Source organism: Trachymyrmex septentrionalis, unplaced genomic scaffold (genome assembly GCF_001594115.1).
Source record: "Trachymyrmex septentrionalis isolate Tsep2-gDNA-1 unplaced genomic scaffold, Tsep1.0 scaffold1, whole genome shotgun sequence".
Lineage (NCBI taxonomy): Eukaryota > Metazoa > Arthropoda > Insecta > Hymenoptera > Formicidae > Trachymyrmex > Trachymyrmex septentrionalis.
This window is the reverse complement of record NW_017304123.1, coordinates 1,132,865-1,144,918: the sequence shown is the minus strand read 5'-3', so window position 1 is coordinate 1,144,918 and position 12,054 is coordinate 1,132,865. Positions and strand designations below refer to the sequence as shown.

At 31.4% G+C, this 12,054-nt stretch overlaps 2 protein-coding genes across 3 annotated transcripts; both read right to left on the bottom strand.

The window, feature by feature from the left end:
- Nucleotides 1-151: 151 nt before the first annotated feature.
- LOC108753849 (argininosuccinate synthase) lies at nucleotides 152-2,243 on the bottom strand. The gene is given in 15 exon segments (XM_018495821.1): nucleotides 152-173; nucleotides 175-286; nucleotides 289-312; nucleotides 436-540; nucleotides 664-822; nucleotides 922-955; nucleotides 958-998; nucleotides 1,001-1,102; nucleotides 1,105-1,154; nucleotides 1,239-1,378; nucleotides 1,604-1,751; nucleotides 1,753-1,844; nucleotides 1,996-2,025; nucleotides 2,028-2,066; nucleotides 2,139-2,243. Coding segments are annotated over 15 exon segments (1,203 nt in total).
- Nucleotides 2,244-4,270: 2,027 nt separating this feature from the next.
- LOC108753724 (protein ROP) lies at nucleotides 4,271-11,746 on the bottom strand. 2 transcript variants are annotated; one of them, XM_018495710.1, is made up of 11 exons: nucleotides 11,678-11,746; nucleotides 8,321-8,617; nucleotides 7,528-7,631; nucleotides 6,550-6,698; nucleotides 6,212-6,427; nucleotides 6,038-6,136; nucleotides 5,723-5,930; nucleotides 5,391-5,639; nucleotides 5,108-5,295; nucleotides 4,870-5,024; nucleotides 4,271-4,762 (listed from the first exon to the last, which is right to left on the bottom strand). In XM_018495710.1, exons 1-11 carry the CDS (start codon nucleotides 11,703-11,705, stop codon nucleotides 4,701-4,703), a joined length of 1,755 nt encoding a protein of 584 aa, XP_018351212.1. In that variant the 5' UTR covers nucleotides 11,706-11,746; the 3' UTR covers nucleotides 4,271-4,700. The 2 variants fall into 2 exon arrangements, with proteins under 2 accessions (XP_018351212.1, XP_018351129.1); XM_018495627.1 differs by lacking the exon at nucleotides 7,528-7,631 and adding an exon at nucleotides 7,098-7,201.
- Between the last annotated feature and the right edge of the window lie 308 nt (nucleotides 11,747-12,054).

Here is a 12,054-nt window from a genome sequence, read left to right as displayed (position 1 = left end):
TTACTGCGATACTTTGCAAACCTTTCAGAAACCATTCAGTTAATTGTCGAATTATGTCTGAAGAATACGCGTAGATGTTAAGGCAAATAAAGTAGCGTGGAGTTAGCTGCAATGCATCTTTTATTGATGAAATTTGCAATAAAGTCTTGATTCAGACATCGTGTTGTTTATTGAAAACGACAAAACTCCTTTAGTTTCAGAGCTTGCGTGCGGATAAATCCAGTTGCATTCACCGCTAATCTCCCTGTTTCATTCATCGAGATGAGAGTTTGATTATACAACGAAACTCGCTCGATCTGGCGATCGCTATAGCTGCAAGAAAAAAAAATGATATTCGTTTATCAGTTATAGACTAAAAAAATAGTCTTGTTTACGATAAGTATAATTGCCGACGATAAATTTTGTGTTCTAATTAAAAATCTCGCGCAAATGTACCCTTTCCCTTGTACAGCTGCAGCTACACTGTGTCGTTTACGTATCTTTGCGAATGCTGGATGCATTCCAGTACGAAATCGCATTCCAATGAAAACCAGAAACCTGCGAGATACTTTAAGAATTTAATCCAATTTGTTTAGAGAATACTTTTGCAATTTTTATGTTACGTATGTTTTTGTATTTTATAATTTTATATATTGCATCTCCGCATATCTGACTAGGCTGTTATAAATAAGTAATATATCTTATCTGTCAGATAGAGAGAGGATTTGACTCTCAGAATCTCTCGATCCAAAGTAAATACTTTCAAGTCTCAATGCGCGACCTCTAAAATGTTAACACCTGGCGACTCGTAAATGCCTGGAGACTGAAATTGGACAAATATTGTTACAGTTAATTTTATGCATTTCATAAAAATTTTCATAAAAATAAAAAAATTTCATAAAAAATAGCTTCATGAGTAATATAATTTTAGTCTATCCGTCAATACCACAATATCTATCCATCCAATACCATGTGCGCACCGCCGACCTCATTGAGATATTCAATTATTACGAGAGGAATATTTTCCTATCTTTTAGACTCTTTACATTAATCGGGTATTTCTTCTTAAAACTAATTTCAAATTTTTTCTGCTCCAAGGAATAGACCGGATCAATGGTCATTAGAGTCCTTTCGGCGCTGGAACGGCAGGATCCTCAAATATTCTTGATTCAAAACTATATAAATTAAAATTATAAGATTAATATTCTTTCAATGCTCCATATAACGAGAATATCGCTCCATATGCTCGTGTTATACGCCTAATGTGTACAAAATTAGCACCAGTGCTCCACGATTCCTTTGCCGTTGCAAAGATCAGGATACTATTTCATCGTGCGTACTCTGATTTGGAACTTCCTTGAAATTTATAAAATTCGATTTTTCTTCACGGAGCTAAAATCTTGATAATTTTTTATGTATAATTAGCTTAAAATTTGACACGATTATGTTTTAACACTATATTTTTTTACTCGTAAAACAAGAATACATGGAACATTTTTGCAAGAATAAAAAATCTGTAAATAAAACTTCTGTTACTTTTATTTTTCAGTCCCTAGATATTTTTCATTTGTTTTTTATTGCTCGTAAAATCTTTGATAAAATCGATTTAAACTATTTAAAGTACCGTAAGTTTAGAGTATAAGTTATAGCAGTTCAATTCAAAGCGAACTTGATTATTCCATTTTCTAGTTATTCCATGTGCGATGATACTGGAATCCTCAGCCTTTACGGCTTTTATTAAACTTTGGCTGATACATGGTCATGCTAGTGTGTACTCATCTTTCCTCATACAATAATTAATCATAAGCCACGGCAGATCATACATAAGAAGTTATGGACACTTCTCTAATATCGTCTATCACTATCTTGTAATAATTAATCGAATTTGTCGTGTAAATTCTTCAATGAAAGATTAGAACATTTTGTTTTATTATAAATACATTTAACAAATAATGAAATTTACTATATAGTTCCTGGTGTATTTATCTCATTTCGTATTATCAAATGTTATTTTACCTTGGCGGCACCAATTTTGAGCAACCTTGTGCTCTAACTGCATCAAAGTCTTCCTTTTGCCCGATGTTTGCCTAAATAATCAGTAAATTCTTTTAACATCGATTTGTTCTAGAACGAATTTATGTAATTACAAAAATTCTTACCACATAAGCGATAACTTATCCCTTTTCTTTCAAGCACAACAATATGCAAGAGGTATCTAAATCACTGTTATATGTTAGAATTACCTTTTCTTTTAACTCTGACATCTTTTACAGTTTTGTTTTCGACAGAAATTTAAACATTAAATTAACGTGAAGAAAACAATTGGTAATAACAGTACTCAGTAATAAAGTTCGCTGTGTTTCCATTTTAAATGGAGTAGTCTTGTTGACTCTCGGGTTAAGGGGGAACATTACTGTGACGGCCAAAAAAAAAAAAGACTATTTTTATGAATTTTTTTGTGAAAATTAATAGCTTGTATGATTATTGTATTATTATTGTCTTTATATATTTAAAGTATATACATTCACGAAGTTATTACAAAAATTCATTAAACAATATTAATATTTCTAGCCTTCGTGCTCATTGATGCACCTCGTCTGGAAAAACATGAGTGCACGGGCGCTCGTGCTGCGTTTGAACGGGAGCTCTAAAATAAAATATTTTTTATTTTATTTTATAGTACATATTATGAGTGTAGTTTCAGTTAAGCGTACTGATTTTTTTGATAAAATAATTTTAGATAAAATGGTGCTGTTTTAAAAAAAAGAGGTCGCGATTTTGCGAAAAAAATTGTTACCTTTTTTTAATTATTTTTCAAACACTAATAATCCGATTGAAAAATTCGTACGCTTAACTAAAGACAATTTTGTTGTAAACATTCTATCCAAAATTCAAGCCATTCAGATACAAATTGGCGAGATATGTGAACGTCCAGTTACGAAAACGTGGTTTCGAGAAAAACGTGTTTAAAGTTTTACAATCGATTTTGCATCTAACCACGTGCTACTCCATCACATATTTAGTATAATTTACATTACGAATTTCAATATTTTAGGGATATATTTTTAAGACTCCAAGCATTACAAAAATGCAAAAACAGAAAAAAGATTTTTTTAACCTATCACAGTGATGTTCCCCTTTAAGGCGCCTCTAGACGATATGGCTAATGCTTATGTCAACTTTGCACATATTCGCTAAATATTGGTTTATATTCAATATGGATAATTATGTATGTCAAGTCTGTGTATAATATTTGCTGATGTTGGCGAACTATATCGATTACTTTTATTGATAACCTTCGGAAGCTTAATTGTAATCGATATATTAAGATTTTTCTAAATAAGACATCATCTAAACAGATTTTTTTTCTATCATATTTATTATCATATTCTCTTATAATTCTGTGTTCGATTGGCATAGATGTGGCATAGTGATAATTAAAAAGAGACTCAAGAGTAGAGCGCATCATAGGCCTTTATAGGTAGAACATTGCTCAATCTATAATCTACATACATACATATACATATATTATAACAGGATATACTTTATAAATATCGTTTAACTTTGTAATAATCTCTCCGCTAGTAGATCGCAACATTTATTGACATTACATTAATAATTATTACCAGTATTCATTCACAAACGCAAGTTTCTGATTGGAAAGCGTTTCTTTATCACAACTGTAGAACAACGATTGCGATAAATTTTGCAATATATACTGGTATATAATTGTTGTACCTGTATTATATTCAACAAAAGCAATACTAATCGAATTTGTCAAAGAGAGAGCTGAACATTTTTTCATATATCGTTTGAATATTATATATTTATAAATAACATTAAATATAGCATCTGAATTGGCAATTAATAAACTGAAGAGTGTATAAGAGTGCATAAACCGATAAAAGTACAGATAAATAAGTTAACAAAGGAAGAATAAGTGTCAGGCTGTATACATCTAGCGATTTTATTTTACATTCAATACCATTAATTAGAGATATAAGAAATAATAATATATCAAATAAATAACTTTATATCATTGTTACATCGATAATACATTTAAAGAGAATTAAGTCAAATGTGTCATGACATTTATAGATTTAATGTCTCTCTATTATAATAGAATTTTTTAGAAGAAGTAAAAGTATGCTTGAGAACAAAAACAATTTACACATAAGATGTCAATTTGAATAAATTTCAACGAGGAAAAGAAACAAAATACTAATAACAAGAAATGTACAGGAATATCACGATTCTTTTCTGTGAAGATACAGCTTCACAAATTTTTTAAATTTCTGATAAAGTATAATAATGATATATTTCTAGAATTTTATTAAAGACTCGATTACGATACCATTGAAAGGCTCGATTATACAGCTTCGTGCGATTTATATCAATATTGCCAAAATGTCTCATACGATTTCTGATTATGTATTCGCGCAGGCACTTGATAACTCGGTCTGATCAAGACTCTTCGTGCTCTTATTAATACACGAATACTTTCATTGTTATTCAACTGACAATGGGATACTTGCTTAATTTCTGCCCGAAATGCTTTCGCTTAAAGAGAATTGACTCTGTGTTTGTTATTTAGTTAAATAACCTAATTTTATACCTCGAGATCATTCATGGCTTCATAAATGGTATATACTGATGGAATTGAAGCTAATGGCAAATTAAGAATTCAGGAATGTTATCTCTTTTTGTTAAATATCAACCATTTAGACGTGTAGTTTACTCAAATCATTCATGAATGATTTTGGTGTAATTATATGAGATGAACCTATAAAAATACATAAATATTTTATAATAATAGATAAATTTTCAATCATGCTTTAGTTATAAATTATTTTTTATCTCAAATAGAAATTGGATACAAAAAATTCTTACCGATTATGACTTCCCAATTTTTTAATGCGTTCGTAACTTCATATGCACATCGTATTTCAGAGAAGCACATTCCTCCAACTATAAAAACAATCAAACGAGGAACGTTTTTGATGGTCTGTTGACCTTTGTCTTTGTGCCAGTGTCCATATCGTGCGCTACAAGTTTATAAATTATTAATATTTTTAAAAACTTAATAACAAATTGATTTAGATAAAGAAAAAGTAGCATTACTGTATACCTGGTTGGTGCATGATATCCTGAACTAGCTGCACGGCCGGCAAGAAACGGAAAATGTTTAGAATCAAGTTTATCTTCAATAGAATCCTCCATAACATCCTTAATGACTGGCGTCCAACGGCTCATTTGGTAAGTTTGCTCTGTGATTCTTTCCTTGCGTGGTACCGTATATAACTTTTTACGATTGCTCTGTAAAACAACATTGTAAAAAATAGAATTAAATCATTATTTAAAATGCTACTATAAAATTTTTTAATATGAGATATTTGTAACTTTTAACTTACATCTACAACAACATTAATACCGAGATTTGCCATATTGACAATAGTCTGTTTATCATCAATAGATACTTGGGCATGGTGAACTAAACGATTAAGATTCTCATCGGTGATGCCGTTTTTGCTGATGACATATAAAGCTATAATGCGTAATTTATCCAAATGGTTTACAGTCTGATCAAGTAAAATCGGTGTAATATTTCTCATATGATCTTTGATACGTTCGCCTTCTGCATCAGTACCCATGGCTAAATCCTAGAACACGATTAAAAATACTTATAATTAAAAAATATTTCTTATTAAATGGATTATAGGATAGTGATTATGATATTACGCACTTGCTCCACTTTACAAAGTTTATCTACATTTCCTTGATAACGTTTCATGCAATCTTCGGCTAATTGTAAATGTGTAGCATATTTGCTCAATTCTTTTTGATATTGCGGCATCTTTTTGATCATTTGCGACAAGTCTCGCATACTTTGCTTATCGCCCTGCGGCATTCTTTTTGATTCTGTAAACTTTTTCAAATTTTTAGTGACGTTCCTGAAAAATAACGTTTTATTGTTATTCTTTATAATATATAATATTCTTAATATTCTTTATAATTATTAATCTTTCGAGGGAAGATTAAAACTTATATTTCTACATACTGAGAGACTACGGCAATATGTTGATGCCTGAGTTCAACCCATAAATCATCATTTTCATCCAACAATACTTCTTTTTCTTGACCCGCTGTTGCCTCAAACCTATTTAATATTATATGACATTAAAGTTTTATTTTAAATTTGTGCAATATAGCTGTGTTAAATATATTTACTTACCTGTAGACATCATTATCAATGTCTAGCAAATCATATGCCATAGCTTGCAGTGTAAGTTCATGTAGTAAAGGTGAGACGCAATCAAATCCTCTATCTAAAATCAATAATTGAGAACGAGCTTTCTCAGGTCCTTCTCCCATTGTTGGTTCATCAGCTTTGTATGCATCTAGTTTCTGTTGCACCAATTGAGCGAGTTCAACATTGCGGTCGAAGTCACTATGATACATATTAATAGCATTTATTTAATGCTAACAAAAATTGTGTAATTATTCTTCATCAAGAGAAGAAATTGCAATTAAGTTATTAATGTTTTTAAATCACATTTAGATTGAAATTACCTGCGATATCTAACTGATGGATATTCTCCAAGTGTGGCGCAAAGTGTTGCAATTTGTTCAGCAATACGCTCCATATTGGCTGACCTCAGATTAAAGAAAGAGGGGTTGTAAAAGCAAGCGAAAGTTTCACGCGAGTCCAACGAGAAGACCTAAGAAAATGGCAGATTCAGTTTTACGATATTCTCAATACGACAAAGAAAAGTAAATTTAATTACAAAGTTTTGTACTTGAAGCAAAATAAATAAGCATGCCAATTAGTAACTTTAAAAATAATAAAATCGGACTATACGGATAATTCGATTAGTGATCACATTACAAGCATGTACGTACAACATACAGATATTTTGAGTCAAAAGGAAAAGTGGTGTGAAAAAGACTTTCCTCAACAAGAAGTCTATATCGCCGAATCTTTTGCAATCTAAAAGTAAACTGACGATCCGGAAAAAGCAGAGAAATCTCTAAGCTTGTGAATGCTCGAAGATTGAAGACAAATTTCGCGCTCTAGAGCTACAACTAGCGTCTATTATTTTCGTCTGCTTAATCGTCACCTGCGATTCGTACGGCAAGAATGCGATGTTGATCTCTTTGAGGGTTTTGATCTTTTTAGCAGCAAGAGACTTGCAGATTTCATTGAACAGCTCCTCCGGGCATACTGGCATCAATTGCAAGCATGAATGCATTCTGATTATTAGTATGTGCTTGTTTATGAATAATGTGAAAGGCTCAGAGGATGGACTGGACAGATCGGATGAGAGGATAACGCGGTATCAATATCGTCCCGATTTACATTCAGATCCGTGCGATAATATCAATAATAATTTACGTGATTAAAGACCGAGAAGTGAACATAGAACGCGTGAATGAATAATTATTTTATAGCGTTTTGTATATGTGTCTCTGTACGTGTGTGTATGTCCACCACCATGAAGGACGAAACGGTCAAACATTTTTTTCTTGCCATAGTGTTCGTTGCTTTACCTGCTCTTCATATGGTATGAAAGCGATGTTGATCTCTTTTAGTGTCTTTATGTGCTTAGCTACCAGCGAGTGACACAATTCTTTGAACAACTCGTCAGGGCATGCTGCAAAGAGATATACTGAGTATGTCAAAACACGAGAAATTAAAAAGAAATCCAACCGATAATTTTGTACGATCGTTCTTCTCAAAACATCAGTGAGCTTATTAATTTATATTTTATGAGAGAATCACTAAACCCGTATCGTTGTGAATTTAGATGATCGGATACCCTCGCATGGAGACCTGTTGTGGGAATCAGTAGGATATATAAATAGGTTTAATTTAATGAGAGAGAATTTGAATAACTTGAAAATATATAAGATGTCTAATTATATGTATCATCATTTAATATTATATTTAATTTATTAAAAGTTAAGAGTCAAGTATTAAAAATGATTTAATAAATTAATAACTAAAACATATAACTAAAACTATGTTACAATAAATTTAAATTTGAACAAATATATATATATATAAATTCATACTTAATTATATTTAAATAATCTGTGCATACCACAAATTGTAAAATTGATAAAACGAGATAATTCTATACGAATTCATACAGAAAGAATTTTTTTTCGAAATCTTCTGAGAAGTTAATCTACATTCATTGTACTCTTGTGCTTTTTCTATTTTGACAGACAATTTACAAAATTACACATTTTCTTTCGAAGTAAAAAAATATTGGATAATTTGGATTTATTTTTGGAAGAGGATATCCTTACAGAATATAGGATTAAATGTAGGAAATACCTTCTGTGAAGTATACATGGGCGACTTTGTAAGTTGTTCTTGTTGGATTACTGAAGTCATCGATCAATTTCTGCACCGACGAATTACAAGGCGTAATGAGGTAAACGGCTTCCATCGTCGGCAAAGGTTCGCGCTTCTTATTGATATCCTCCACCAGGGTAATACCCTGAGCGCTGATATCATGCATCTTGCAGCAAGCGGACACCATTCTCATTGCAAGCTGATCCACCACTAAGATTCGCCATTCTACCCCACCTGTTGACTTCTTCTTTTGCTTGATCACCTCGTTCATAATCTCTGTGACATGAGAGAATTAATTATCCCGATGATAAATTCGCGCGTAGAGAATTGTGAACTTATATTGTAAACTCTATCTGGGGCTAGGATAATTACTTCAACTTGGGCAACAATACAAGAACTAAGTAATTGAAGCAACTATTAATTATATATTTTGCAAGATTTCAAAAAATTTTAATAAGAAAATTTTATAAGCAACTTTATCTTTTTTTAAAATGCAAATTATAAAAGAATATTCTCTTTGCTGCAACTGTACAAAAGTGTACTTTTTATATCACATTTTGTAATAGAGAAATCAATATTTTAGTAATTACTCTCGCACGGAATATGTACATATTATACGGTTTGCGTGTTTCATTGAATATATGAATCAAACGAACACATATCGCTTATTTGCTTCAACGACACAACTCAAGAAGTATTATTTTTTAGCTTAGTAGAAAAGCAGAAAAAGAATGAAAATTCAAAAAAAAAAAAAAAGAAAAAAAAAAGAAAAATTATTATTACGAAACTGTAATGATTTAAAATATTCAAACTCATTTTCTAGAAAACTTTATATTGTAGCAAATCAGTGGCGATAACTAAATAAAAAAAATGTATTATTTCAATCAGTTAACTTCCATTTGTTGATCATGTTATTCAAGTTATTCAATAAATCATGTTATTCAATAAATGTTAACACAATATTCTGTTTGCATCTATGACTACCACACTCTTCTCATATTGGAATCTTCTTTTAATATACTATTATATTAACAGTATATTTTAATATTAACTTTTTAATTCTGTGACGAGAACAAGATTGATGTAAAAAAGTTTATATGATTGTAAGTTGCTGTCTCCTGAGGATGGTCTTACAAAAATCGAAATGTTTGAATTTTAAATATATTATAATATTGTACATATATAAATCTGAATTGATTTGTTATTCTAACAACTTGTTTAATAAGGCTGATTGTCTTTTGTTTGATACTTATTTAAAATTTTTAATTATTTGAGCCTTTGGAGACTTTATAATTTAAAGCAAGAATTATGGAGCCTCTATATAATTCGCAAATTGCAAAGTAGATTGTAAATGCTGACGCAGAATGACAATCAATCACCGCACGCAAGATAAAACCACAAATGCAAATTTTCATTCTGCATCTGCGTTTGCGAACTACATCTTACAATGTAAAGGCACCTTAATATTATAATAATTAACTCGATTATTGCTATCCAAGATCTTTTCTGTTTAATACTAGAACTGATAGTGACTTTTTGGCTGCGCTAATCATTTCAGTTTTTTTCTTTTATATTCGAGATACAAATAAAAAAATATCGAAAATTGTAAACATAAAATAAATAATTCTAACGATATAAATAATATCAAAATAACTTTTCACAAAACAAAAATAAGAGTAGGAAATAAACAAATTGACTTTGGTGATTCTAATGAGATATTAGAATTATGCTCTTTAAACTTTGCCAGTTCTAGTTTAAATAATATAATCAGCAGGAGAGAGATTACGTTTAAAAAGTAAAAGGTAAGAGCTTGTAATTTTCTTATAATATTATTTTATTTAAGAAATCGTTGGAAAACAAATTAAAAATCAGGGGAAATTAATTGTAGCTCCAACGAAAATGAGCAAGCACTAACTCTTCACACGAGTCATTGACAGCTGTTGATAGCAATGATTGATTGATAATCAACCACGCTGACGGACTAAGAAGTCCTTTGACGTTTTCCAACACGTATATTGATCGTCTTTACAGAGAGATGACGTCACTGTGTACAGGCACGTATCAACAAAGTCGCAAGCCCTATTTCTTTCGATATTCTCGTAAGTAAAAAAATCAATTATTTATACGTGTACAAGACAAGTGTAAAAAGATCTATCGTAATCTGTAGTACAGAAGATAAAACTTTGCGACCTTCAATATCATAAACAAAGTAAAAAAAAAACAAAAGGGATTTTTTTAGCCGGATCACTTCTAAGAAATTTATATGAAAATCAGATAATTAATTTCTAAAATAATTTTGATATAGATAAAAAAAAATTCCAGTCAATAATATTATACCGTATTACATTGTATCTAATACATCAAATAATTGTGCTTTACGGAAGTTTTTGTAATATTGACAATATAAAATCTTTATTTTGTATTAATATTTACGGAATATTTATTCCATTTAATATTTCCATGCTTTTAAAAACTACGCGTACATAACGTAAAATAACTCTGTACGTATATTGGTTTTGCAAACGTATAGAAATGCAATAGGAAATTAAATAGATAGTTTCATTTACACACATTTCGATAACATCGTGAAATCGACATGAACTGTTCTGAAAAAGCAACAGTTTTATCGAAGAAGGTGCGCCGTAGAAACACGATCGAAAATCTCAGATAGTGTTCATCGCTGAATGAGTACTTGGCATTTTTGTCAAATTTTTAAACACAAGTTAAACTTAATATAACTGAAACGAGCGTTTCCTCCAATTCCTTTCACATCAGATAATCGCGCGTCTACGAACAATGACTGACGTAAGAATGTTTGTAAAAGTTTTTACAAAAATGTCCGTATTATTTACATTTACACCTCGATATTCGTCAATTGTACAGATACTAAATCAGTAACAATTCCGATAATAAGCTCAGTTTTTGACGTCGCAAGCACGTAGAAATGATTTGTGTTTAGGTGAGATGATCGACACGCGACGATCGCGATAAGGTATATTTTTCCATATTTATTTAACATTGAGAATTGAACTCGATAGTGAACCGATCGCGAGATTCAAAATTCTTGTAAGATGCGACGAAGATTGGATGTTTACGCTCGGCAGCAGCGTTTGACATTTCTCCGTCGTCTAACGTCTCCAGTTCCAGCCATCCGATGAAATCATCGGGGAGCGTGTACGCCCAATCAAGACGGATCTCTTGACGTGATTGCGAGATCGGTTGACGCGAGATCGATATGATCGAGACGCCGCGCGAGTCGCCTGATGATGACGCGCAATAATGTTTACAAATAAATCCTATGCCGCGCGAAATTAACGCTTTTTCTACGTTACTCACTTTGACCGACTTGTCCCTTGAGCGCCATTTTGACAGAACTGACTATCGGTCCGTTCGCCAGATGGCGACGCGCGAATCGCGATGCGCTGATAATCCTCGAGTTGCGGCGCGAAGTTAGCCGAGTGTCTGCTTCGCTTCGATCGGCACCTGCGCACACGAGGAGCACTCAGAACTTAGCTACGGGGACGCGCCACTGTTTCGTTATTATTAGCAGGGTTGGCAGTAACTAAAACATTAAAAGTTAAAAAAAATAGTTAATAACTTCTAACTCAACTTAGTTAATTTTAAGTGTATTAATTTTTACTTAATTTAATTACTTTTAAACTGGAATTTATTAACTTTTTTAAATTAAACATTTTTCTATCTCTTTTAATATA

Coding starts and splice junctions, on each gene's coding strand:
- LOC108753724 (XM_018495710.1), bottom strand. CDS start 11,705: ATGGCGCTCAAGGGACAAGTCGGTCAAA. Junction 7,632..8,320: donor CCATGTATACTTCACAGAAG/GTATTTCCTACA, acceptor ATCTCTTTGCAG/CATGCCCTGACGAGTTGTTC. Junction 6,137..6,211: donor ATTGATAATGATGTCTACAG/GTAAGTAAATAT, acceptor AATATTAAATAG/GTTTGAGGCAACAGCGGGTC.